Genomic DNA, 23,779 nt, shown 5'->3' with positions numbered 1-23,779 from the left:
TGGCCTGTGTTGTTACGCCTTGAAACTGCATTTAATACTCTCTGCACTGGATGTGCTTTGCTTTGCTATGGGAACTCAATTTGCCATTATTTCCCTTTGCTTTCACACACACGTTTCCCAGAGCACAGTAATTCCGCTCTTTTTTTTTTTTTTTTTTTTTTTGCCAACTTTACACCAATGGAAAATGGACATGCCAGGAGATCTACTTCTCATTACTTATTAATAAAGCAATATAGCAAAGAAGGGTCAACCACCCTGCGATGGTTGGTTCTGTCTGCCCAGTAAGCTTTCCCATCTGCTTCACTTCAGCGGCATGCCTGAGACACCCATCCATTCTCAACGGTCCCAAGCCTTGCTAGTGAGAGCATCCCGTTCCCCTCTGTACACTCATTTTAGGTTTCCTGGAGACAGTCCAGACACCAGATGAGCTACGGCCAGGTACGGAGGGAATGCTGGGAAGAGAAGGATGCAGGATCAGTTATGGTTTGTATTTGACATCTGAGTAAAGGCAGGGACAATGTGGACTCTAGCCTGGGGGGAGGGCAGGACATTCACAGGGGGTCTGCTGGATCTTGAGGTTCTCAGCATAGATGGGATAATGGGAAGGGCATGTTAGCCAGGGGTCTGGTGCTTCAGAGGAGCCTTAGGAAGGTGGGAAGTCATAGCCCAGGAGCTGGGAATACCCCCCCCCCCAGGAAACGGATGGCTGGAGGAGGGTCTTGCCCAGATCACACCCGGGGAAGGAGAAGCTGTGAGGGGTCTCCATGGTCTAAGCCAATATACTCGCAGTCTCCCTGTATGGACTCACCTAACAGCCTCTTATACAGGCAAGCCACCACACACTTCTCTATGGCTACACAGAACAGCATAGGTGTCCATTGAGCATGAATGAGGAGGCCACTGGGCCAGAAACCATGGGCTGGCCTCTATGGCATACATCTGTACAGCTTGCTGTCTGGAAAGCACCTGGGTCTCCATGTCTGCACCAGCAGTAAGAGAAGGGACTGAGACAGTCCTTCCCTCAGGTCCCTGCTAGGGCTCTGCATTGTCAGGGAGCTCGTGAGCCTCCAGCTTCACATCCTCAGTACTGGTGCAGGTGAGCATGTCACGCATCTGGCATGACTCGTGGGCTTAGCGTCTAGGAGGGAACTTGGCATAGGGAGGGAGTACAGGTCTCCTTCACTGCGACCGGACTGCACCTTAGCCTTCCTTACTCTTCCTTCCGTCCACCTAGAGATTCATCCACTCAGATGAGCACTTGAGACTTAGCATTGGAGACCACTGGGCACCCATGAGAGAGCCCAGGCTGAGGATCCCCAGCTGACGGGAAGGAGTCCTTGATGACACACGGGACCAGTCCAGTGGGCTGACTTTGGGGAGAGAACGCTCCAAGAAATGACTCGCACCCCAACTCCACTTGCTTCTGTCCCCCTCTGACCTGTTCCCAGCCTCACCTGTCACAGGGTGGGCTGAGGAATGTGATTCATCCCACGTGTACTCAGTGAGGAGGGATCCTGCCAAACTTGATTCTCTGGAATTTTTTTTCTCTGGAAACTGTTTCCCTTTGTCCCATGACCAACTGCTCTGGGCTGTACTCTCCCTCCACTGATTCTCTGGAGATGACGCAGCTTGTTTGGGGGACGAGAGGAACATGTGGTCCCTGGCTCATGGGCCCAGTGTGGAGCAAGAGGCAATGCTACAACTCCTAGGCAGGAGAAAACTGCCCATCATACCACACTATCTCTAGGCCAACCCTTTAACTATGAGTGCTATGGGAGCCCAGGCCAACCATCTATGCTTGCAGAGCTAGAGAAGGGTAAACTGAGGCCTGAGAAATGAAGGGGCATGCCAGTGTTCACAGCAAGAGGAAACAGGACTGCATGACAGTCTGATCTCTGACCTTTGCTTACCCAACCCCACTGTGGGGAGACCAGGCTTCAAGGTCGTCTCACTAGAACCCTACAGCCAAGGACACTCTTAGGAGCACACCCAGTGCCAGGCGGCACTCTTCCCTCTGAAGGCATCAAGTTTTGATTATTTTCTCCTACCTCAGAAGTGAGTTTCCAAGGAAACCAGGGGTGGTGGTGGTGTTAGGGGTGCCATTAGCAGCTGACTAGTTCCTGTAGCAAGTATCTCAGGGAAAGTGCGGGTCAGAAGGTACTGGTAGAGTAATACTGAGCCTGGGACCCTTTGGCTAGGTTCAGCCCCCTTCCGTGCTGACTCTGAACAGTTCACATCGCCCCTCTGTGGGGTGAGGTGAAGTCTGGGGCAGCTGCCAGATGAGGCGGCTGACAAAACCCCCAGGACAATGGGAGGATCACAAGGTCCCAGAAAGCCAAGGGCTTTGGGGTTTTGTGGAGAGGAGGAGAAGAGCCTTGTAGTCAGGAGACTCCACCCCGTCTTTTCCTCACAGGTCCCAGAGGGGCCAAAGCCATTACAAAGAAGGGACATCCAGTCAACAAAGACAAATTGGCTTAATTGACCCAAATTAGAGGCAGGGAGGGCCCGATGGCCCAGCTGCTGGTGCATTTAATCACTGTCACCCTGTGTGGCCAGGGACAGCCCCTCCCCCCAAGGCCACAAGGGTCATCTCCCCTGTGAATGGCTGCTTCTCTGAGTCTTCCCTCCTCAGGAAGCAGGGCTGGGACTTTGGGGACAAAAAAAGGCCTCTGGTCAAAGACCATCACTACCCCACAGCATTGACGGAAGAACTGCAGTAAAGGCCCCAAACCCCTTATTCTGAGGTCAATGGCAAAGGCCTGGAAGGGGAGGGGCTCTTCAGCTCTGCACAGGATCGTTGCAGTTGGGGCTTTCTAGAGGGTGGCAGAGCCTCCTCTCAGATCTGTGTGCTACTATGTTTCACTCTCTTAGCAACTTTCGCTCTTCTGATTAATGAAGGGACAAGTTAACTGGGGGGGGGGGCTGAATATCTATACGAAGTGACAGCTCTGAGTCCCCTAAACAATTTTGTCCACAGGATGCCTGTGGCTATCTTTGCCGGAAATCTATATTTCAAGAAGGCAGGCGGGTCACCTACCAATCAGATCCCTATGGTCCAAGCTAGAGATCATTTTCTCTGCTACAGTGAGCATCAATGGGAGCCCATGCAGAACTAGGACCTATGTGTCCCAGCCCCCACAGACCTCCTGGCTTGGCCTCACAGTACCCCCTTTCTAGCTGCATACTTCCTTTTCTTGCTTGGAATCTGATTTATGAGGGCTGCTCTCTTGGGATCTCCCTTCAGGCCTCAAGAAAAGAGTCCTGTGCTCTGTACACACACTCACCCCCACCCCGATTCACCCTGTTGGGTCAGAGCCAGGCCTGCTCTGCCCATCAGCTCTTCTCTGGCTGTTTTTGTTCCCCAGGCCTCTGTCAACACAGGTGCTAAAATAACATTTCAGAGAAGACCCTTAAGGGACTCCTGCTAGGATGGGTCAAATGGAGTATCTATTTCTCCCTGTGTCCCCCTGCCCCCTGCCCTTCGTGTTCCACTCAGCCTCTCCAACGTTTTGTTTTGTTTCCCAGATGGGGTTCCTCTGTGTAGCTGTGGCTGTCCTAGAACTTGAACTTTAGACCAGGCTGGCCTAATTCTAGACCAGATGCTGGAATTAAAGGTCTACACCACCACTGCCCGGACTCTCAAACTTTTACATTGGCTGCTTATGAACAGTTGATTGGAAATTGGCAGGGGGAGCCTGGAAACATTTTTCGGGACCAGAAGGGTCTTGAATTTCAGATTCTTTTAGGTTGGAGATATTTTAGAAATGGGACCTAAGAATAAACATGAAATTCATTTATGTCTTATATACGTCTTAAAATGTATCATCAGCATCTTGACTGTGGTCTATTTAATGAGTAGGGTATGGAATTTTCCACTTGAAGATGGCACATCCGTGCTCAGAACATTTCTAGAGTTCAGAGTATTCAGATCTTGTGGTATCAGTATCCATGGTCCCAGGCTAGCCCATCAAACATATGTTATTCACAATGAATGCATGCACTGAATTGCTCCTTCTACGTGCACAGTGAGATTCAACCATGGCTCCAGGAGGCCTTTCCTGAGTACTTAAGAGCCAGAACAGAGAACCAAGTGTGAAAGGTAAGGGCAAAAGCAGCAGACAGAAAATGAAAATAGTTTCTGCCCAAATCATTAAAAGATAAGTCTGGGGACTGACCTGAGGTAGCTCAATTGGCTAAGTGCTTTCTGTACAAATATGAAGGCCTACATAAAAGGCTGGGTTTAGTGGCAAGCACCTTTAATTCTAGCACTGGGAAGGCAGATACACAAGAGTCCTGGAGGCTTCCTGGCCAGTCAGTCTAGACAAATCAGTGAGTTCCAAAGTCAGTGAGAAACCATGTCTCAAAAATTAAGGCAGAGAGTGAGTGGTAAAGCAAACCATCTAACATGGACCTCTGAACTTTACATGCATATGCACACATGCATATACACACATGTACACGAACCTGCTCATACACACAAACACAGATGCACACACACGTGCACATACACACGTGCACACACACACATGTACATGTGCACACCAAGCATGCAAACACATGCAGGCACAGGCCCATCTTCAGCACATTTTCTTTCTCTACAAGTCCCTGTCCCCTAGCCCTGAGAGTCCCCGAGATCTCCCCAAAGAGGTCATTCAGCACTGGGGAACTTCCCTGGGCCAGTCTCAATGCTGGGAGCAATGCTGGCTTCTGGGACGCCCCCCCCTTCTACTCCCTGCCTTGCTTTGGTATTGGGTTGCCCCAACAGTTACCTAGGAGCACATTCAGATGGACGGCAGACCAAGTGTGTAGCCGAGATCAACGTCCTCTACCTAAGCAGCTCCTGAATCCAGATAAAGCCCAGGCCCCAGACAACCTAATTCAACCCATCACATGGTTGCAAAGGAATTTGCCATTCGTTTTGTGTCAATCATTCTACCTCAAAAGCCCATGTGGGGTTGGGGATTTAGCTCAGTGGTAGAGCGCTTGCCTAGGAAGCACAAGGCCCTGGGTTCGGTCCCCAGCTCCAAAAAGAAGAACCCCCCCCAAAAAAAGCCCATGTGCAGAGCCTGGCGCCAAATAAACCAGCCCGCCATGGTTCTACTGCGGAGAGGACAGTAGGTATGAGTGATGTCAGCAAGTGCTTATGGGATACTGGGTGCTCACTGCACAGGCTTGCAGGGCGCTCCCTAAAGCAAGTCATTTATTTTCCATGCTCTGATTCTCCAGATACCTCTGACCTTGCTCCCTGTCAGTAGAGACTGACTGTGGACAGTCCCAGGAGCACACCCCCTTCCTTAGAAAGCTTTTGCCTGAGGCTTTAGATGTCCCAGTTGGGTCTCTCCCACTGTTCTCCATGGCACCCATCTCTCTGTGCTATTGATTTACTTCCTCTGCATGTGTGGCACTTATGAGGGGCGAGGTCCTCCGTGCAGATGTGTGTGAGCTCAGAGCTAGTGAGCCATGCCTGGAATAGAGACGATCTAGCTAGGTGTGAATATCTGAGAAGAGGCTAAAGCCCGGACGGATTACCCGGCTGGAGCGGCCGTGGTGGGGGCTGACTGAGTTTTATGGCAAGTAATGGAGTAAGGCGAGTAGGGAGCTCTGGAGATCAACACTCTCCACCGTGGGATCCAAGTGCTATGGTGCTACAGTAGCAAGACTGTCTCTAGAGAGGCCTGCAGCTCATGCCGTGTTCAGGCCGCATCCCCAAGCTGTGGAAGGTGATTTCACATTTGTAACAATTATTCACTTAATTGGGTTCCAATTAAGTGAGAGAAGGAGTGGAGGCTCTGTCTGTGTTCGTCCTCCTTCCTTCTCGGCACATCAAAGGGAGCACATGAAGATGACAACCGTGGTTCTGTGGCATCTGGGACAGTTTGCCTGCTGGGGAGGTGGACAGGACTGGTACAGGCATCTGTCTGCTGTCACCCAAGCCTTTCTGGTGCCTGTGGCTCTAATCCCACTGGACTCCCCCCAGTGCCCATGGCTTCTGGAGCCAGCCTATCTCCTTGGAGCTCATCTTCATTGGAAAACAGAGTGGGGTCTCAGGGAAAGGGGGAGTGAAGGTCTAGGGATACCCCTAACAGTTGTGCCCTGTGGGTCCCCAGTTGCCTGAGGCTGGCAGACTCAGTGCCTGTCTATTGGCTCCATGGGCGTGATTCAGGGATGCCACTGGGTCATGGGGAAAGTGGGACTCATGGAACCTTGGGAAGCCCCTTCCACTTTCCTTCACCCAGCTGTTGGCTTTCATCTGTGTCACCTGTCATCTGTATGTGACATGAAAATGTGACGCTGTTGTTGCCTATCATCTGTGATATACATTTCCCCTGCCTACAGTTACAGAAAGTCACTGATCTCATCCAATCCTATATTTCACACAGAGAAAGTGGTCCAGGCGGGGAAAAGGACTCAGAACTACATGACCAAGTCAGGGCTGGGCTACCGGGAAGAAGGTACCCTTGTTTCCAGCTCCCCATACCAGGCAATAGTGACACTTCACAGTAGCAAGTGTGGTGAGCACACAGGAGAGACGCTGAAGGAAGTAGGACACAACGGCCCCACCCCCACCCCAAAGCTGATGGTCTCACTCCTGCCCTCTGGTCCCAACAGAGCTGTGGTCATGATGGCATAGGGGTGGCCTGGGTTGAGCCTAGGTCCACAGCCATAGGCATGGCTTCCATTCTGAGTCGCTAGCTGCAGGGCCTGCTCCAGAAGAGGCAGGTCACACACCTAGAGCCTGGGGCTTAGTTCTAGATCACCTCTAAGGCGCCAAGCTTGCAGGAAAAAGTAACCACCCACTTTCTTACTGGGTTTAAGGCCCTCTTCTCCGAATGGAAATCTTGCCTGGTACAGTTAAGAGAAACAAGAAGCCACGGCCGGAAAGGTCATCAGTCCCAGGGGCACCTACAACTATTAGTTTGCTGACTGGACATAGTATCTAACTGTGTCTGAATATTTATCTTCTACCCACAGATTAAAGTATCTCTCAGGCCTTATCAGGGAAGCTTCATTTTGAAGGCCTGACAGAGGTACTGGGGGATGCTTGGCAGAGCGAGTGATGACCCAAAGCAACTAGCATATGCTTGGGAGAACCAGTATTCGAGGTCTGAGAGCCGGCCTGTGCTGTTTCTAAGCTATGGTGGAAGAAACCAGGCTCCAGAGGGTGTCTCAATGCTTCCCACCCCCCATCCTTGCTTAGAGGGACTCCGACAAATCCCTCAGACAGGCAGGCCCAGTTTTTTCCAGGATGCCCCTAGACGGACAAGAAGGGCAGTTCCGGGTTGGGGATTTAGCTCAGTGGTAGAGCGCTTGCCTAGCAAGCACAAGGCCCTGGGTTCGGTCCCCAGCTCCGAAAAAAAGAAGAAAAAAGAAAAAAAAAAAAGGCAGTTCCTCTAAGAGTCCTAAGCTGAAGAGGGAGGCATACTTCCCCAAAGAGACCTGGAGTGGCAGACATGGATGTGTGGGGGGGGGGACTTCCTGTTTGATGGTCACCTCCTGCCTGAGGGAAGAGACCAAGTTTGGGTTTTGTGGCCCTGAAGCCCAGGGCAACCTGAGTTCCAGGACCCCGTGGGAAGGAGCAGGTGGAGACAGGAGAGTCATCAGCATTTCAGTCAGGCAGCTGGCACTGACATTATTATTTCTTTCTCTTTTTTCCCCCCCTCCTTTTGCTACTTAGGACAATTTACAGAAACCATTTAGGGGCTGTTTGGAAAAAAAGATGAAGACTTTTAAAGGCAAGGCCCCAGGGATAGTTTTATGCAAACCAACCGGCATGGCCTTAGAGCAGGAATGTGAGTCTTGGGGTGATGGCTGTAGGGTTATGGTTCCCTGCAACAGAGGAGGGGACCTGCGGGACAGCTGTGGACAAGGACAGGGAACAGCTGAGACAGGAGGATGTCTGTCACTCCAAGCCTCAGTTTCCCCTTTTGTATTGAGATGCCTACAGAACACCTACCGTCTGCTTCTGGAGCCCCCAGCTCCTACTGGCTCCCTTGACTCCCGGTTGCCCCACCTTACAATTAGAAGGCTAAAGCCAGGGAGCAGTAGTCCATCCCTTAATTGGAAACACGCTCTGACTTGGAATACCCCTTCCATGCTATACAGCTCAGTGAGCAGGCTCCAGACAAAACCCTGTCTGTCTGTCTGTCTGTCTGTCTGTCTCTCTCTCTCTCTCTTTCTCTCTCTCTCTCTTTCTCTCTCTCTCTCTCTCTCTCTCTCTCACACACACACACACACACACACACACACACACACACACACACACCCTCTGCCAAGGCGCTGCTGGGGTTCAAAACACTGCTTGGCCCAGAGTTTGGCAGCTGCGGCTTCAACGACAGGAAACCACCACTGGCCCCCTCCAAACCCAGGTGAGACCAGGTGTTCTGTAGGTACCCCTGCCACCTGGCATCAGCTGCGCTGCACAGAACCTGCTTGCACACTTGCCCCGTGCCAGCCCATGGCTGTCACATGGCTGCCTGGTGTGTGCTACACACTCAGCAAGGGGAAAGCTTTCAACAGCATTAAGTTAACAATCACCACCATTTGTTGAGCATGCACCATAAGCCAAACCCTCCTCCAAGCCCACATCATCTCCTTCCTTCCTTCAATGGAATGACTAAGAGGATCGCACTGCCAGTGCACCATTATGTAAATGTGGAAAGCAAGTTCAGAGAAGGTACGTCATTTCTCTAAGATTACACAGCTAGGTTTGATAGATAAATGTGTGAATGAGTGAGTGAAGGAAGGAGTAACTTCTCCACCTCTGGCTCCTGTCACCCATTTAAGGAGTGGTTTGTCTCTCTAGCGATTCTCTAGGTAGGAAGAGTGAGAGAGAATGGGAGGGAACCACACCTACGATTTATTCCTTTCTTACCGAGAGATATAGAGTGAAACCCCCTGTGCTGGGCACCAGTCCAGGTGCTGGGTACAACACTCAACAAAACGAATGTGTTTCTTGCTGGCAGGAGCCTCCCTTCAGCTGGGCGCTCAACCTCTGAGCAAGTAGACACGTAGCTCTGTACTATGTCATAGGAGAAATCCAAGAGCTGAGCGAGTGGACAGAGGAGCCCTCGGAGAGCTCTCTGGTAAGGAGCATTTGTTTGGGAGATAAAAGGACAAACTGAGGGGCCAGAAGATCAAGTCTCTGAGGCACCACACCCAGCATGCAGAGGACAGCTAGGAAGTCTATGTGGCTAGCGCTGAGGGATCAGAGGCAGGGCCGGGAGAGAGGACCATCCTGGAAAGCATTGGAGCTGCTGCAAGTTCTCTGGCTTTCTCTCCTGCTGAGGTGGTATGGGAAGGGGACTCTGAACAGAAGGGGGACTGCACTTGGTCTTGATTTCCAGAGTCTGGGGAGTGGCTGGGGTTAAGGCACAGGAGCTACTTCTAAGAGGGGTCACCAGTGCAAGCATGAATCACTCCAGCTGAGAAAGACAAAGCCAGCTCTAAGTGGGCAGAGGGCTTCCAGGAATCAGGAGGACTAGTGGGGACCTCAGAAAGCAGGGATTAGAAGTGCTTCTGAGGGAAGGGGGTCCTGGATACACCCGGTCAGCAGGGTGAGATGTGTTTTGGAGCCACAATTCCTGGGGGATGATGGGGCTCAGAACTGAACATAGCCTGCTGCTGGCAGAGTGGAAGGTCAGACTTCTGAGGCTGTGACCCCGCCCTCCCCCTCCAAACAGAAGGAAGCAAGAGCTACAAATACCAATTCACAGCTTCCTTTGGGCTTCCACAAGGAAACAGCCATCTTTTGGACAGATGGATTGGAATGCATTGTCAGAATTACTTTGCAGCATAAACATACATATGTCTTCTGCTATCTATTGGGCAATAAAGTCGGGGGCCCTAAACCCCACCCCCAAGCCCTGGGAAGGTATGTGTGTTCATCCGTGCCATCACTAGAGGACAGGTGAAGAAAGACAATTGCAGAAGAAGAAGAATGCAGGTGGTGGGTGTGAGGGCCGCTGGACAGGCCTGCACAAAGTGACTCCTGAGGGTTCCTTGGTGCCGATGACCCCATGACACCACTAAAAGCAGTGGCTCTGTGACTCCGTCATAAAGTGCCAGGCAGGGTAGGCTGCTCTCACTACCCACATTCAAGGACCCTTTAGGATGGAGGAGATTTTCTTTCCATTGATTCACACAGTGTAAAGAGTCCTTGGGGACTCCTGTGTTGTTCCTGTGGGCTTTCAGGCTGCAGGATCAAGGAGACCAGGGTCCTGAGTCAGACACCATCCATGACCTAGGCGCTGGCAGAGGTAACCCTTGTCTACCTTAGGAATTGCCTGATATGGATGTGGATCCCGAGAGGCCATGGCCCCTCCAGGCAAATGCCATGCTTGTGCTACAGCAGAATCGGACGCAGGGGGTCCTGGTCTGCAGAGGAGATCTGGGGAGGGGGGAGGGGAAGATGGAGGGAGGGACTGAGATGGCTACTGTGGTCCTAAAACCCAACAGTGTGTTGCTAAGAGGCTCCAACAGAACCAAACAGAGAACCCCAATCACCAGAACCTGCTCTCTGGCAAGTCTTTGGCACATCCTGAGCATGCTTCCTGGAAGGCTCTGGCTTACCCATGGTTCTGGACAGAAAGAAAGAAACCCGTGTTTACTAATCCCTGTGGCAGATGCTCACTGTTTTGTTCTGGGCGTTTGCACAGTGGGCTCTGCCCCTGCACAGCTTCCTGAGAGGTGGCTCCAACACTCCCATGCTGTAGGTAGAGAAGCTGATGGTCTGGTGGCCAATCAGTCAAAGTCTCCAGCACTCAGGCCACTTGGCTGCGGTGTTGGGAAGGGTTGGAACTGCCTGGGTGCTGTGGAATCCTCCCAACACTTCCCCGTGTGCCTGGCTCCTGAGGTCTCCCTGCAGGCCACAGACTGGCAGATGCCCCGAGGAGATAGGTCTCTGCCTTTGGCTAATGGGTGGGGTGTGAAATGAAGCTGCCTGGGCCTCCATCACACAGTGAGGGCGATTAGGGTCTCTGGGCTTGGACTCTGATGTATTGTCCAGGAGACCATCCCGCAAGTGCCTCCATGAACTCTGGGCCTTGACAGTTCCACGTCCTGAGCCTTGGGTCACAGGCTCCCCACCTTCCATTTGCACAGCTGCAGACCAACATTGTAGACACAGAGTCCTGCCATGCCAGCTCCCCGGGTCACCACAGAGGCAGCACTCATCCTCACATGCAGCTCTGAAAGTGGCTTTTCACCATCCAAGGTGGTCCCTGAGATGACTGCTAATGGACACTTTCCATGCCAAGACACACAATTGCAGATGGCAGCCCTACACCTCCCTTCCACACTCTGGACAGAACTACAGTTTGTGGAACGTAGGGTCACCATTTTGAGAGGCCTCTAGACAGAAGATCTCGGTAACGAATGGCTACTCATGCTTGGCATTTAGTGTCTCACACTGCACCATAATAGGCAGCCTTAGTTCACCTGCTCATCTCACCTCTAGGCTCTGAGCCCTAGGCCAGCAGCCATCTTGCTCCCACTCTCTGTCTTCCCCGGGGAAGAAGACACTGACTGCCTCATTTCCAGAATAGCATTCTGGAACCAGACAGGGGCTCCTGAGACACCTTCTCCCAGATGGCTCCCCTGATCTCTTAAGTCACACAGTTCTCTCCCACCCCCACCCCACCCCCACCTCAGGCAAACAGTCTCAGTCCCTTCCACAGTTGCTCCAATTGTTTGGTCGCCTTCTCTGCAGACCAGTCTGTTCTCCCTTGGACATCACATTACAAACCTATTTAAGAACAGATTAGCAGAGGCAGGCAGGTCGTTTCATCTTCACACTCAACATGGCGCCCGGCATACGCTAATAACATTAGCAACGATAATATTGACAACCGTCATTTTTACGAGTTTGCTCTGAGCCGAGCTGAGTGCAGTTCGAAGTATTTGGCGTGTAGTAACTCACTGAATCATCACAGCAAAGCCTGCAGGTGGAGTGCGGGCAGCGGGCTGATCATCGTCGCTCGCAGATGAGGAGCTTAAGCACAGAGTAGCTAAGTAACTTGGACACAAATAACACAAGGGGCCATGGAGTCAGGCGATTTATTGCCGAGTGCAGGGAGAGGGTGGATGGAGGCAGAAAACTATGGATGTCACAGACAGGTGGAAACGGAACAGGGTCCTGGGCTGGCACCAGGGGATAGTTTGGTACCCAACCCCAACTGCAGGGCACAATTAGTGTTCAGCACACAGCAATGGCTGCCCAACACAGGTATGTGGCCAGCAGGGGCCAAGGTTGGGGAGAATGTCCCTAGAAGGGCTGTCAGTGCCCCATGGGGGGCTAAGCCCATCACTGCCTGTCTTTCCTACCCTCTCAGCCCTCACACTCATGGGTTGGCTAGTGCCAGCTTTTCCCTCTCTGAGAACAGTCACAGAAAATTGAGATCATTTTTCTGCTGTGTTGGCAGCAGAGAAAATGGCCATTTTTCCCCATTTCCAACTGAAGAGTTTCTTCCTATTAGACAAAAGCCCCAAACATCTACAGTACCAGAGGAAGAACAAGGCAAGAGACAGATGGACCCCCCTTGTGGGCACCAGGGACGATCAATGGCTACTGTCTGCTTGTGAGAGGCTAAGCTAATAATACCAAGACACTTGCAGGTCGGTGGCGAGGCAGGCTGAGAGGTACCAGAGCAGGTGACCTAGAACAGATTAGGCTGCAGGTTGCTTAGGGACTGACATGTAGCAGGCTCTGTGGTCCCTGAATGTTGGCAGAGCCAACACATCTTGATCAACACACCCCCAAAAAAACTGTTTAAAATCAGCCGAAGCAGGTGCATGTTATGCCGAGGTCCCAGGGAGCAGAATTTTTGCAGTTACATAATTAGCCAAAAGATGAAACTGTGAGAAAGAAAGAGAAGTCATATGGCACCTAGGGTCCTATGAGATAGTTTTTAATCTCCTGGGGTTGGCAGGTGCCCACTCCTTCCCAATTCTCTATCCCCTCTTCTTTTGTTCTCTCTCTAGCTCTTTCAAACCCCAGTCTTGCTGGCCTCTTACCTTCTCAAGTGGCCGTGCTATTGAGGGCTCTTCATCATGCTCCCTCCATGGAGGGTGGAGGCTTGTAGATGCTGATGGTGCCCCTTCATCTCCTCATCCCTTGACATTCATGCTTAATGATGCCCCATTCAGCTGGATCTCACTTTGTATGACAAACCGGTCAGCACCTCTGGAACTCCCTACTCTCTTACAGGACATTTTGTCTCTGACAAGCATAGCATACCCAAGGACCATGTAAACTGCTGACTACTCTCTCTCTGCTTGAACCCAAGGACAGCTCTCCAGCAGTCTGAGGAGTTTCACCCAAAGACGGTCAGGCCCCATGCAGTAACCACCAACTGAGTAGTTTCTGAGTGCTGAGGACATGGTCTATGTATGTGTGGATATATGCACGGCTTTGTGCACTGGTTCATTCCAGACAAGAGGTTCTCAAACTGTGGGTCATGACCCCTTGGCGGGGAATGTCAAATGACCCTTTCATAGTGGGAGCCTAAGACCATCAGAAAACACAAATATTTACATCATGATTCATAACAATAGCAAAATTACAGTTATGAAGTCGTAATGAAAATATGTTCTGGGGGTCACCACAGCAATAAAGGGTCACAGTGTTGGGAAGGTTGAGACCAGCTGATAGACGACCATCACTCACTCACTGTGCACCGGGGTGTTTCTTGAGACACAGGATGGCAATGGCAAAGAAGGGGTCATATGCCATCCAGGGACATTTATGATCATGGCTAGGAGGGAAGCCAGGCAGCGTACCTTTCCAATGGGGGCAAGCATTAGTGGGTCTTCTGTTATCTGAGAATCAGGGTGGCTGTCCTGTCAACTTGACACAAGCTAGAGTCATCGGAGAGGAAGGAGCCCCCATTGAGAAAATGTTTTCACAGGCAAGTCTGGTGGGGGCATTTTCTTAGTGATTCAGATGGGAAGTCTCAGCCCATTGTGCATGGGGCCACTACTGGGCTGGTGATCCTGGGTTCTGTAAGAAAGCAGGCTGAGCAGGCCAGTAAGCAGCATTCCTTTCTGGTCTGTGCATCAGCTCCTACTTCTAGGTTCCTGCCCTGTTAAGTTTCCTGCCCTGACTTCCAATAATAACAGCAATATGGAAGTGTAAGCCAAACCCTTTCCTCTGTGACTTGCTTGCTGGTCATGGTGTTTCACCATAGCAATATAAACTCTAAGACAGTGGCTTTCTGGATGGAAGGAGTGTATGTGCTCTCTCTTGACGACTAGATTGGTGAGTAGGTAGAAGAGTGTTCTAGTCTAGGGAACAACATTTGGAAAAATGTAAGTCATGAAGAGTCTGGACACACCTAAGAGACCAAGGGAGAGAGGGGAGCTCAAGCAGCCTGGGCATTCACCAGCTCCTGCATTCTCTCCCCATCCCATGCCAGTGCGGTCTCTGATGCCAAGAGAGCTCCAGGTGCAGAGTTGGGAAGCCTGGCTTTAGGCACAGCCAGGACTGCTCACTGGGAAGTGGCTTCACACCTGGGAACACAGTGGGACCACTAACCACAGTGTGGACAGGTAGGGAGGAGTCTTATGTCTCTCTGTTCTTTAGGAACCCACAGTGTTCCTGCTTGGGATAGATAATGAAGACGTCTCCGAGTATCTGACCTTTCTAAGAGATAGCCAACCATCCTGGGGACCCTGAGCGTGTCATTTTCCCAGGCCCAAAGATGGGGCCAGGGAAACAGAGAAAGGCTGGCAGGCTCTACAAGCCAGTACATCACTTCCCAGAATGGAACTGGAAAAGCCATTTGAGGGGCCAACTACTTGCCTATTCTCATGGACCAAAAGTTTGGGAGAAGGGAGTGCAAAGAGAAGGACTCAGGTTTGATAAAAGGGGAGCTTTCTAAAAGCAGATAATTACCTAGATGATTTTGTTAAAAAAAGAAAAAAAAGAAAGGAAGAAAACCAAGGTTTTCTTCAATTACCTTTACTACTCTTGCCTCCTTTTTTTTTTTGAAGCAAATTATTCATTTCTGCATCCATTCATTCATGCAACAAGCGTTGAATTATCTAGATAATTGCTTCCATTTTCTACTCATCCTGCTGGGTGCTGAGAGCCAAAGGGGCCTGGTCTCCCCCTCTCCCTCTCCTCTGTGTGTGTGTGCGTGTGTGTATGTGCGTGTGTGTGTGTGTGTGTGTGTGCACGTGTGTGCGTGTGTGTATGTGTGTATGTGTGTGTATGTGTGTGTATGTGTGTATGTGTGTGTGTATGTGTGTGTGTATGTGTGTGTTCACACACACTCATGTTGAAAGATGGCAAGGGAGGAAAAAGAGCTGAAACGGATATAGAGCAAGACACAGCAATGATTTATGGGTTCCAAGGCCATGGGTGCTGGGCTACCCTGAAGGTTGGCTTGCCTCTGGGCTCACCTGTCCCTCTCTAAAGTCCTAGTCATTCTCCATCGACAGCATCTGGCTGCCTGAGCACGGGAATGTCTTTGTGGGATGTGTGGCCTAACAGTGGGGATGGTGAGGCGGAGCTCAGCCCTCCTGAACGGATGACAAGGCATGCCCACTTTGCTTTGCAGCTAAAAGGACAGAGAAGGGGAAAAGACATTTATTTCCTTAAAAATACACACACACACACACACACACACACACACACACACACACACACACACACACACACACGGCTCATTAACTTCTTATTAAAATTCTGTGTTGAGTTCAAGCAGGGAAGAAGGGAGGATGGTAGGGAATAGGATAGAGGGGCAAGGAGGGCAATCAGAACCTCGTGTTGGCATTTGCTGCAGGTGGAGGAGTGGAAGGGAACAGAGAACCAGGAGGTTAAGAATGGTCTCTTGACAGAGGAGAAAAACAGGCATGGGAGGAAGTGAGTTCCCCGGGCTAAGGCACACTGAATATCCTGCAGCCTGCAAACTCCGGATCATACTACCTTACAAAAATTGTTTTTGTGATGCAGGGTGGCAGGAGGTGTGTATGTGTGTCTCAAACTTTTGGCCTTGCACAGGGTAGACAAGCATTGTGCCACTGGTCTGTGACCTAGACTTTTCCTTCATTTTATGAGAGAGGGTCTCACCAAGTTGTCCGGGCTGGCCTTGAACTTGGTCTGTAGCCAGTTATCTTGGTTTTGGGTTCCTCCTGTCTTAGCCCTCTGAGCAGCTGGAGTGATAACAGATGAGTCTGTACAAAATGTCTTGAAAGGGGGGGGCCAAGGTGGGGGTCTTTTTCTGGGCTTCATGGTGGGGCTGGGAAGTCCAATAGGGAATGTGAATGAGACTCAGCCCTCAAGGACACAGTGGCTGTCCTGTGCTGTGTGACCAGGGTTATCAGGGAAGGCTAATAGGACAGAGTGTTAGGATGGCTGTTCATGATGGGAGGGGCTAGCTTGGGACTGGCAGGATCTCTTGGGATGGCAGAGGTAGAAAACACCTCTGGGGACTTGGGCTAACCCAGGATCCCCATTTAGGCTCCCCGAATGTTTATTTTCCAGCATTAACTTGTTGCCTGAGTTCCAGGCTCTTTCCTGCATGTCTACCTTCCACATCCATACAATCCCGAGGGCTGGATTTGGCCGTGCTGGGGTCTCCTCTTTCAGTGATGAATGCTGACAAGGTCAGACCCTGCCCAGGGATATGGACCACCTCCTGGGGGCTGGAGGCAGTACCTGTTGCCTCCTGTCCCACCCCAACCTCCTGGCTGCCTTTACAAGGCTCAGTCTCAGTCTGGCCTTCCACGGATCCTCGCCTCGTGAAGCTGGAGCCCAGCACCCAGCCATCCTCGGAAAGCATTCCAGTAAAGCTCATTTTCTGCCACCAAGTTTAGAACACATCCCCACCTACTGGCCTCACGCATTAACAGAGCCGAGCTCCACAGCCAACACAGGCCTCTCTCCCTGGCCTGGTGCTTGCCCAATCCTTCTGAGAGACGCAGTAGGGTTGGCAGATACAACGTACAGGAAAAAGTCTTGGTGGTTGTCAGACAGTCTGTGGCCTCCTAAGACCATGGCCCAAGTGTGTCACCTGGGATGTGCAACCTGAGAGAGTCACCCAAGCAAGGAGGACAGCTCCAGCCTGTTTCCCCTTGCTCTCTTGTAACCACCGGTGCTTCTCTTTCCCTACCCTCTCTTGCTCCACCCATCCATTTCTTCTGAGGTGTGTATGTAGCACTGGAGATGAGACTAACATGAGGGAGTCTGTGTAAGCCTTGGGGTTTGGGAGGGGTGGGGGGCTTAATGCATGCAGATGCCAACTGTGAACTGGGGCCAAAAGGCAACCAGCTGGACGTACCAGGAGAACATTCAGCAAAGGGCCCCGAGGAGCTGGGGTTGGTCTGAGAGTGTCCCTTTGGGGGCTCAGCTTTAAAGGCTGGGTTTCCAGAGCCAAGGTGTTGTCTACGGAAAACTCACAAGTCAGTCAGAGGTGTTCAAAAGGCACAGGGTAGAAGGAGAGAGAGAGAGGTTGGGAGCATTTTGGGGGAGATGTGCATGGGACCAGGACCAAGAAGGACCTTGATACCAGGGCAGAGAGTAGGTCTTTGGTCCCGTAGGAAGCCAGTGAAATTGTTTAGTAGGAGAACAGGCTCTCAAGCTACCACTCTGACTCCCAGACTCCTCTAACTAAAAATGAAGGATCATCTCCCCAAAGACAGATACAAGGAAGCCTTCTTAGCTCTTCCTCAGAGGTAGTCTTAAGGCTGAGAATGGGTAGGAGATAGCTCACGCTGCCCACCTTGAGCTGGGCCTACAAGGGATGTGGGGCTTTCTCTATTCATACAAGGTCTCTGCCCAACAGCCTGGCAGAACATGAGGAGGGACGTGGTGGATCAGAGACCACGTGCTGTGGCTGGGGGAGAGGAGAGGGGGGTCACCGTGCTAGGAAGGCAACCCAAGGTCATCCTGCCCAATGGCGCTGCTGTCAAACAGCAGCCCAGGCTGGTTGGCCTCCTGTCTGGCTGTGTGGTCGGAAGCCTTCAGCCTCAGTGGCCTGCCAGGCATTATAAATCGCAGCCCTCACAACCAATCCCTGAATCTTAGAGCAGCCTAGAAAACCTATTATTGAGAGTTAGCCTGAGTGACAGTATGTCCGTGTACCTTCCTCTAACTGGAAGAGTTTCGCAGGACGGCATTGGGCAGTCAGTCCTGCAGGATGAGGGCCTGAGGCTCAGGTTTGATTTGTTCTTACAAGACGCATTCCTTTCATTTTGCTCTTGTCCTTGTTGTTGGATGAAAGTAAAACTGAGGCATGGTTTAACAAAGGGACTTTAGATCTTAGGGGACTTAGCAAGGGAGCTAGGAGAGGGGACAACGGGGTGTTGCTCATCCCCCCGAATAATCTTCTCTCCACAAGTCAGCCCCTCTGTCCTGAGCATGCCTACACAGTGCTAGCTCAGAGCTACTGGACACCCTAGGCCCAGATTCAGCAGGGAGCCCTAGATAAAGGTTCACAGCAGGCAAGACATTCCCGAAGGCTGCCTAGGCAGAGGCTTAGGAAGCAGACAGCTCTGGCAGGCCCAGAAGGAGAACAGATCTTTATAGTCCGGCCTGAGAATATGCTAGCAAGTAGCTGGGACCTAGAGACAGCAATTGAGCTACCCAAGGGTCAAAACCGAGCTGGGAATAGAGCTCCTCAGGGGCAAGAGCCACGCTTAGACAGAGGCCCGTTAGGCTGAGCTTCAGGTCACCAGCAGCAGCCACATAGCTGTCTTACCCTTAGCCACTATCAACCCCCAGCCCCACCCTGGGATGAAGATTTTTCTCTGGCTGCATCCCTAGCCACCACTCTGTACCTTATTCCTGTGGGTCAGTGCCTGCTCATTGCTCCCGGGAAAAGACAAGAGAAAAGCAATCCCCAGCGAATCCAACCAAAGGCAAAACAGCTTAACCCCACAGCAGGAGAAACCCAGCCACCCAGAGGAGCTACAGCTCGTTCCTCTCTGCCTACTAGCCCTTGGACCCTACGATTCCTCGAGACCATTCTTTCTCCTTACTCTTTCAACCTTGAGTATACACCGTACTCAGGGCTGAGCGAAGCCTTTGGTTGGAGACCTTGGGTAGGTTCACAGCACACTTAATCGGGCTGTCAGGGACTGGGCAGATTCGGGCAACCACTGCAAAGCTGACCACTACAAACGAAGGTTTTCTCAAACCTCCAGATCGCCCGGCTCCACTAAGGCCTTCTCCAGTTCTGTCCTTGGTTCACCCCTCGGGAGTAGGGCATCAGAGTCCTCTACCCCTAGCTGGGCCTTTGCTGGTTGGGGAAATGTCCCGGGTCAGCTGGTTTCACGCTGGGTGCAGCAGAGGGCCGTCCCCCTTCCCCCTGCTTCCCCAGTTCCCTTTCTCCGGGTTTCGGTCGGCGCCCCTCTCCTCCTGGAGCATCTCCAGCTTGCGGAAGCCCGCCGCAGCGTCCTCCTGGCTCATCTGAGTTCCCACTCTAGGTGGGAGAGGCTGTCCTATGACCCCCTGCCTCCAACCTTCATATCTCCCGTCTCACTTCTGGGGCTCACCGCCCCAGGTTCCTCCCTCCGTCATCCCTTTCCGGCAGAGCCCGGAGCCCAGGGCGAGCCTGGGGAGCAGACGCAACAGATTGCAGAACGCTGGAGCGCGGCCCCGCTGCCTTCGCGCGCCGCCAATCGCCCGGCCCGCGCCCGCTGCCCAGACCCCCGCCCGCCTTGCTCTGCGAGCCGGCCGGCCATTGAGATGCAGCTCACAAGCCTCCGGAGCCCCGACAGTGCGCGTCCCAGTCCGAGGCCCGCTGCAGGAAGCCAGGCAGCCGGCCGCACGGCCCCACACCCGCCTGCGCGCCGGGGCCCGGAAGCCGCGATCCCGCGGGTCCCAGTGGTCCCCAGCCCCTCGCGCTGTATGGGGAGCTACGGCCGGGTGCCCGGAATCCGATCTAGCTGATCTCTTGTACCCCTCTAGATATCCATGAGCTGACACGCCCCCAGGGTTTCGGTTCTTCTCTGAATTCTAACTCTGAGACAGCGGGAGCTACCCCCTCCTCCAACCTCCCCTGGATCGACCTCGGTCCCTTCAGCGGCGGTCGGGGACGCCGTGCTGGTAGCGCCAGCGAAGAGTCCAGGGGAACATTGGGATGAGGGTGCTCCTTCCTCCGGTTCTCCCTGAGCCCCCTCCAGGGGCGCCCGCCGCATCTTCACCCCGAGTCTGCGCCGCGACACTTACCGTGGGCGAGCAGCACGGAGAGGCAGAGTAGGGCGGCGCCGCGGCGGCCCAACATCCCTGGGGCCATGGCCGAGGCGGGGGCAGGAGAGGTCCGAGGGGGCAGAGGTCCAGGGCCAATTGGTCTCAGGCTGGACACGGTCGCCTCCAACTCACTGGCGCCCAGCTGTGTCTGTTTAGGCTTCGGGGGCCAGAAAGCGCAATTCGGGGACACTTTGAGGGGAGGGGCGTCCCGGGCACCACCGGCGACACCCTCGGAGCCGACGGGGGCGCAGCTCGGGGCGGGAGGAGTCTCCACCTCCCTGGGCTGGTGCCCCCTGCAGGATCTGCGAGGCGAGGGAGGAGCCGCACGTGCGGTCCCAGGGCCCCGTGGCCACCGGCGTCCCGGCGGCTGCCGAGGGCCGCGTGTCGAAGCCCCTGGCCTCGCCGCGCCTCTCAGATCCGTACTCGCTCGAAGGTACAGATCCCCAGCGCGAGCTCGAATCGCCTCGGTTTCGGTGGTAACCCCACATACAAAGCGCAGCTTTCTTTCTCTTCCAAGCTCCCTGCAGCAGTCGGGAAAATCCCAGGTCGGGAGGAAACGGATGATTTCTTTCGCAAAGAAAGAGAAAATCCAGGCAACTTTAATCCATCCGGGGGAGGAAAAGTTTCCTTGCAGGGATGTGACAGGCGACGCGGATCGCCACCACCCTAGGCGACGCCCAGACGAAACGCCTGAGGTGGGTGACCAGATGTTTGTCCCTTCGCAGTGCTCGGTCTTGGACTCCAGCGCTCTCTCCAGTCTCGACCCTGGTCTGCGCTAGCACAGGCCGACTCGGCTCCGCCTGGCCCGGCTGGGGTTCGATGGCTGGAGCAAGGGTGGAGCTCTAAACATCCGCTGCCCCATGGAGATGGAGCTTGAAAAAGCGAAGGAGCGGAAGCGCCAGCTAAGGCGCCCTGCTTCGAGCCATTTCTTCCCGGAGCGTCTCCTCCAGTATCCAGCCTGTAAGCGTTGTAGGATGGGAGATGGAGTGGTCAGCCTCAGCAGCACGGGGCTACTCCTTTCTTTCCTCTCGGGTAGGGTGTCGCTGTCTCAGCATAGGGGTGCTCTGCCCCGCCTCGCACCGCTCCTCGCCTTCCCTGGGGGAACCTACACAAACCTTGAACTTTTCGGAGGTTCAGAGTCTCCGTCGCCTCGTCCTCCCCATCACCCCTTCCTTGCCCCTGGACACCCGCTCGCCCGTTGCTTCTGTGCGGCTGGGCATAGGCTTTCGCTCTTTCGGAGTCAGTCTGGGCCAGTAGATCTCTGCTCCAGTCCCGGCTGCGGGTGTCAAGAAGCGGGAGCGCAGCCAGGGGGCTAAGGCAACCGCACCTGCGCAGCCCCGGGCTGGAGAGACAGCAACGGGTACCTAGGAGGCCTAGAGAAGAAGAGCGAGATGCCGGTAGGGGTCCAGCTCTCCTTGGACGTGGGGTGGGGAAAGAAGAAGAATCAAGGAGCAGGAAAAAAAAAAAAAAGAGGCGAGAGGAGGCACAGTTGACCGAAGCAGTCGCTGCCGCCTCCACGGCGGCAATCCTCCGTAAATGGTTCGAGAGAGAGAGAGACACATACACTGATGCTCGCCGCTCTCCTCCTTGGTCCGACATCCAGCGCCCACCAGGACCTTAGCGGGCGGGCGCCCAGCTTGGCGCGCTCGCTCCCTTCTCCTTCCTCCCTCCCCTCCCAGATTCCCCGTGATCACGTGGCCCTGGAGCGCGCGGCCCACGGCTCGCGCGCCACGGAGACTCCCCCTCCCCCGGCTCCCCTCTCTGTCCACGTGTCCATTCCGCATTCCCAGCCTGGGGGCGCGCGCGGCTCCTTAATGAGAGTCGGCCCAGGGCTAGCCTAGCCGTTCAGTTCTACTCGGCTTTACATTTAATTTTTTTCCCTTTGAGATTCAGGTTGGTGCGATCCTAGTGCAGCCGGCCGACTGCTGTGACTGCGGTTCTCGTGGGGTAGACGCCACAGCCGACGCTGGCCGATGTCCCTTTTCAAAGGATGCCAGCTCCCCGCCGGGTGCCGGAGATGTTTTCAGTGGTTCTACCCGAGGCGCGGGTAGGGGGCAGCCTCCCACAGCCTCTGAGTCCGCTTGGGTCTGCAGGGCACCCAGTGGGAATCAGGCTAGCTGCCGCGCCCAGCTCCTCTGGTTGGAGCTCCTCAGACTGAAATGGGCAAGGGGAGCCACTGAAGGCCAAGGACAGACTTGCCTCTGCCTACAGGTTGTTTTGCAAATCTCTGAAGGGCGTCGGGGCGGGGGTTCGGAGGATAGGAGAAACTGCCCCTCTGTACTCTCACCCAGTCATCAGCTGAAGAGAGAGGGGTGCAAGGCAGACATTCACTCCCACCATCGTGCCTTTTCCTTTAGAACGCAACCCAAATCCGACCCGACAGTCACCGGCCAATCAGGCATGGGATCAATGGCAACGATTTGACAGCATTATTAGATGTCATGAGGGAATCCTGAGAGGGTTGATCTCAATCGGCCATGCTCTGGAGGGACGTCTCTTGTCCCGTGGGCATAGCCCATACTGAGAGAATGGAACTTGAGAGTCACCTTTCTATACAAGATCAAGTATGGGGCTAGACAGATGAGATAATGGTTGGTGGGGACACTCTGCTCTGTCCACACCTTGTCTGCCATACTCAGGTTCTACCCAGGCTTCCTAATCCTGTGAGTGTCCTTTTTGGACACTCCAGAAAAGGACATTTTTGGAAAATGGGCTTGCATGACTATGGGAACCTTCCTTCCCCTAGCTGCTGACTGTCCCTGCTTAGGTTTCATATTGGAACCTGTCTAGCTGTTCTTGCTCCTCCCCCATAGCTCAGAGGTTCAGTAGGGAGAGCTAACAGTCTATTGGAGCCCCTGGGGACAGACTATGCTGTAGTAGTCAAAGAAGATGATTCTCATTAGGTCCCTAATGCCTGGTGGCAATTAATGTCACCTAAGGGCTTATTAACCATCCCAAGGAGAGGCAAGCCAGCTACTAGCTCTCTCTCTCCCCCTTTCCCTTCTCCTTCCCCGATCTGTGGTGTTAAGGCATAGAGCACAGGGCCCACTAAACACAAGCAGAGTCCTTCTGGCCCTGACCACCAACCCACTGGGGACCCAGGACTTAGGGATGGCCGGGTTAAAGAGACAGTTGCTTCCCCTAAGATGCTGACTGACCAGGCTGCCTTTCTCCACAGCTTCTGTAGCTGACTCAAGAGCCAATGAGGTTGGAGGACCCACTACCCTCCTGGCCCTAGCTGGAAGCAGCATACTGTCTTGGGCAGGGTGCTAGTGTCCTGGCATCGTGGGTTTTTGTAGACCCCCAATTCAGTTTCCCCTCCTTCCACCCCAGCTTTCACAGCAGTACTGTGGATGTCTCCAACCCCACAAGACCCTATCCAGAGCCAGTACTGCTGCTTCCTCCCTGTCTGACCAGCCCTGGTGAGCGTGCCCTGGCTTTTAGAATGCACACCACTAGGAGGAGACAGGCCAAGGTGGGCATTCCTGGGACCTCCTGGGGCTTCCCATCAGATTCCCTAAGTTAGCCCTCACTCTTGTTACCATTTCAAACATCACACCTTGCTAACTCTGACACTTTGTTAATTAC

General features: G+C 53.3%; 1 protein-coding gene across 1 annotated transcript in view; it reads right to left on the bottom strand.

Annotated features, from left to right (window-relative positions):
- Tmem132e (transmembrane protein 132E) overlaps positions 1-20,366 on the bottom strand; it is a 55,925-nt gene extending 35,559 nt beyond the window's left edge. The window contains exon 1 of the mRNA NM_001414334.1: positions 20,171-20,366. Within this exon, the coding sequence (NP_001401263.1) occupies positions 20,171-20,237 (67 nt within the window). The 5' untranslated portion in view covers positions 20,238-20,366. The remainder of the gene's footprint in view (positions 1-20,170) is intronic.
- Between the last annotated feature and the right edge of the window lie 3,413 nt (positions 20,367-23,779).

This window comes from Rattus norvegicus, chromosome 10, assembly GCF_021556685.1.
Source record: "Rattus norvegicus strain SHRSP/BbbUtx chromosome 10, alternate assembly SHRSP_T2T, whole genome shotgun sequence".
Classification (NCBI taxonomy): Eukaryota; Metazoa; Chordata; class Mammalia; order Rodentia; family Muridae; genus Rattus; species Rattus norvegicus.
Note: the sequence above shows the minus strand (reverse complement) of the source record. Positions and strands in the feature narration are given on the sequence as shown.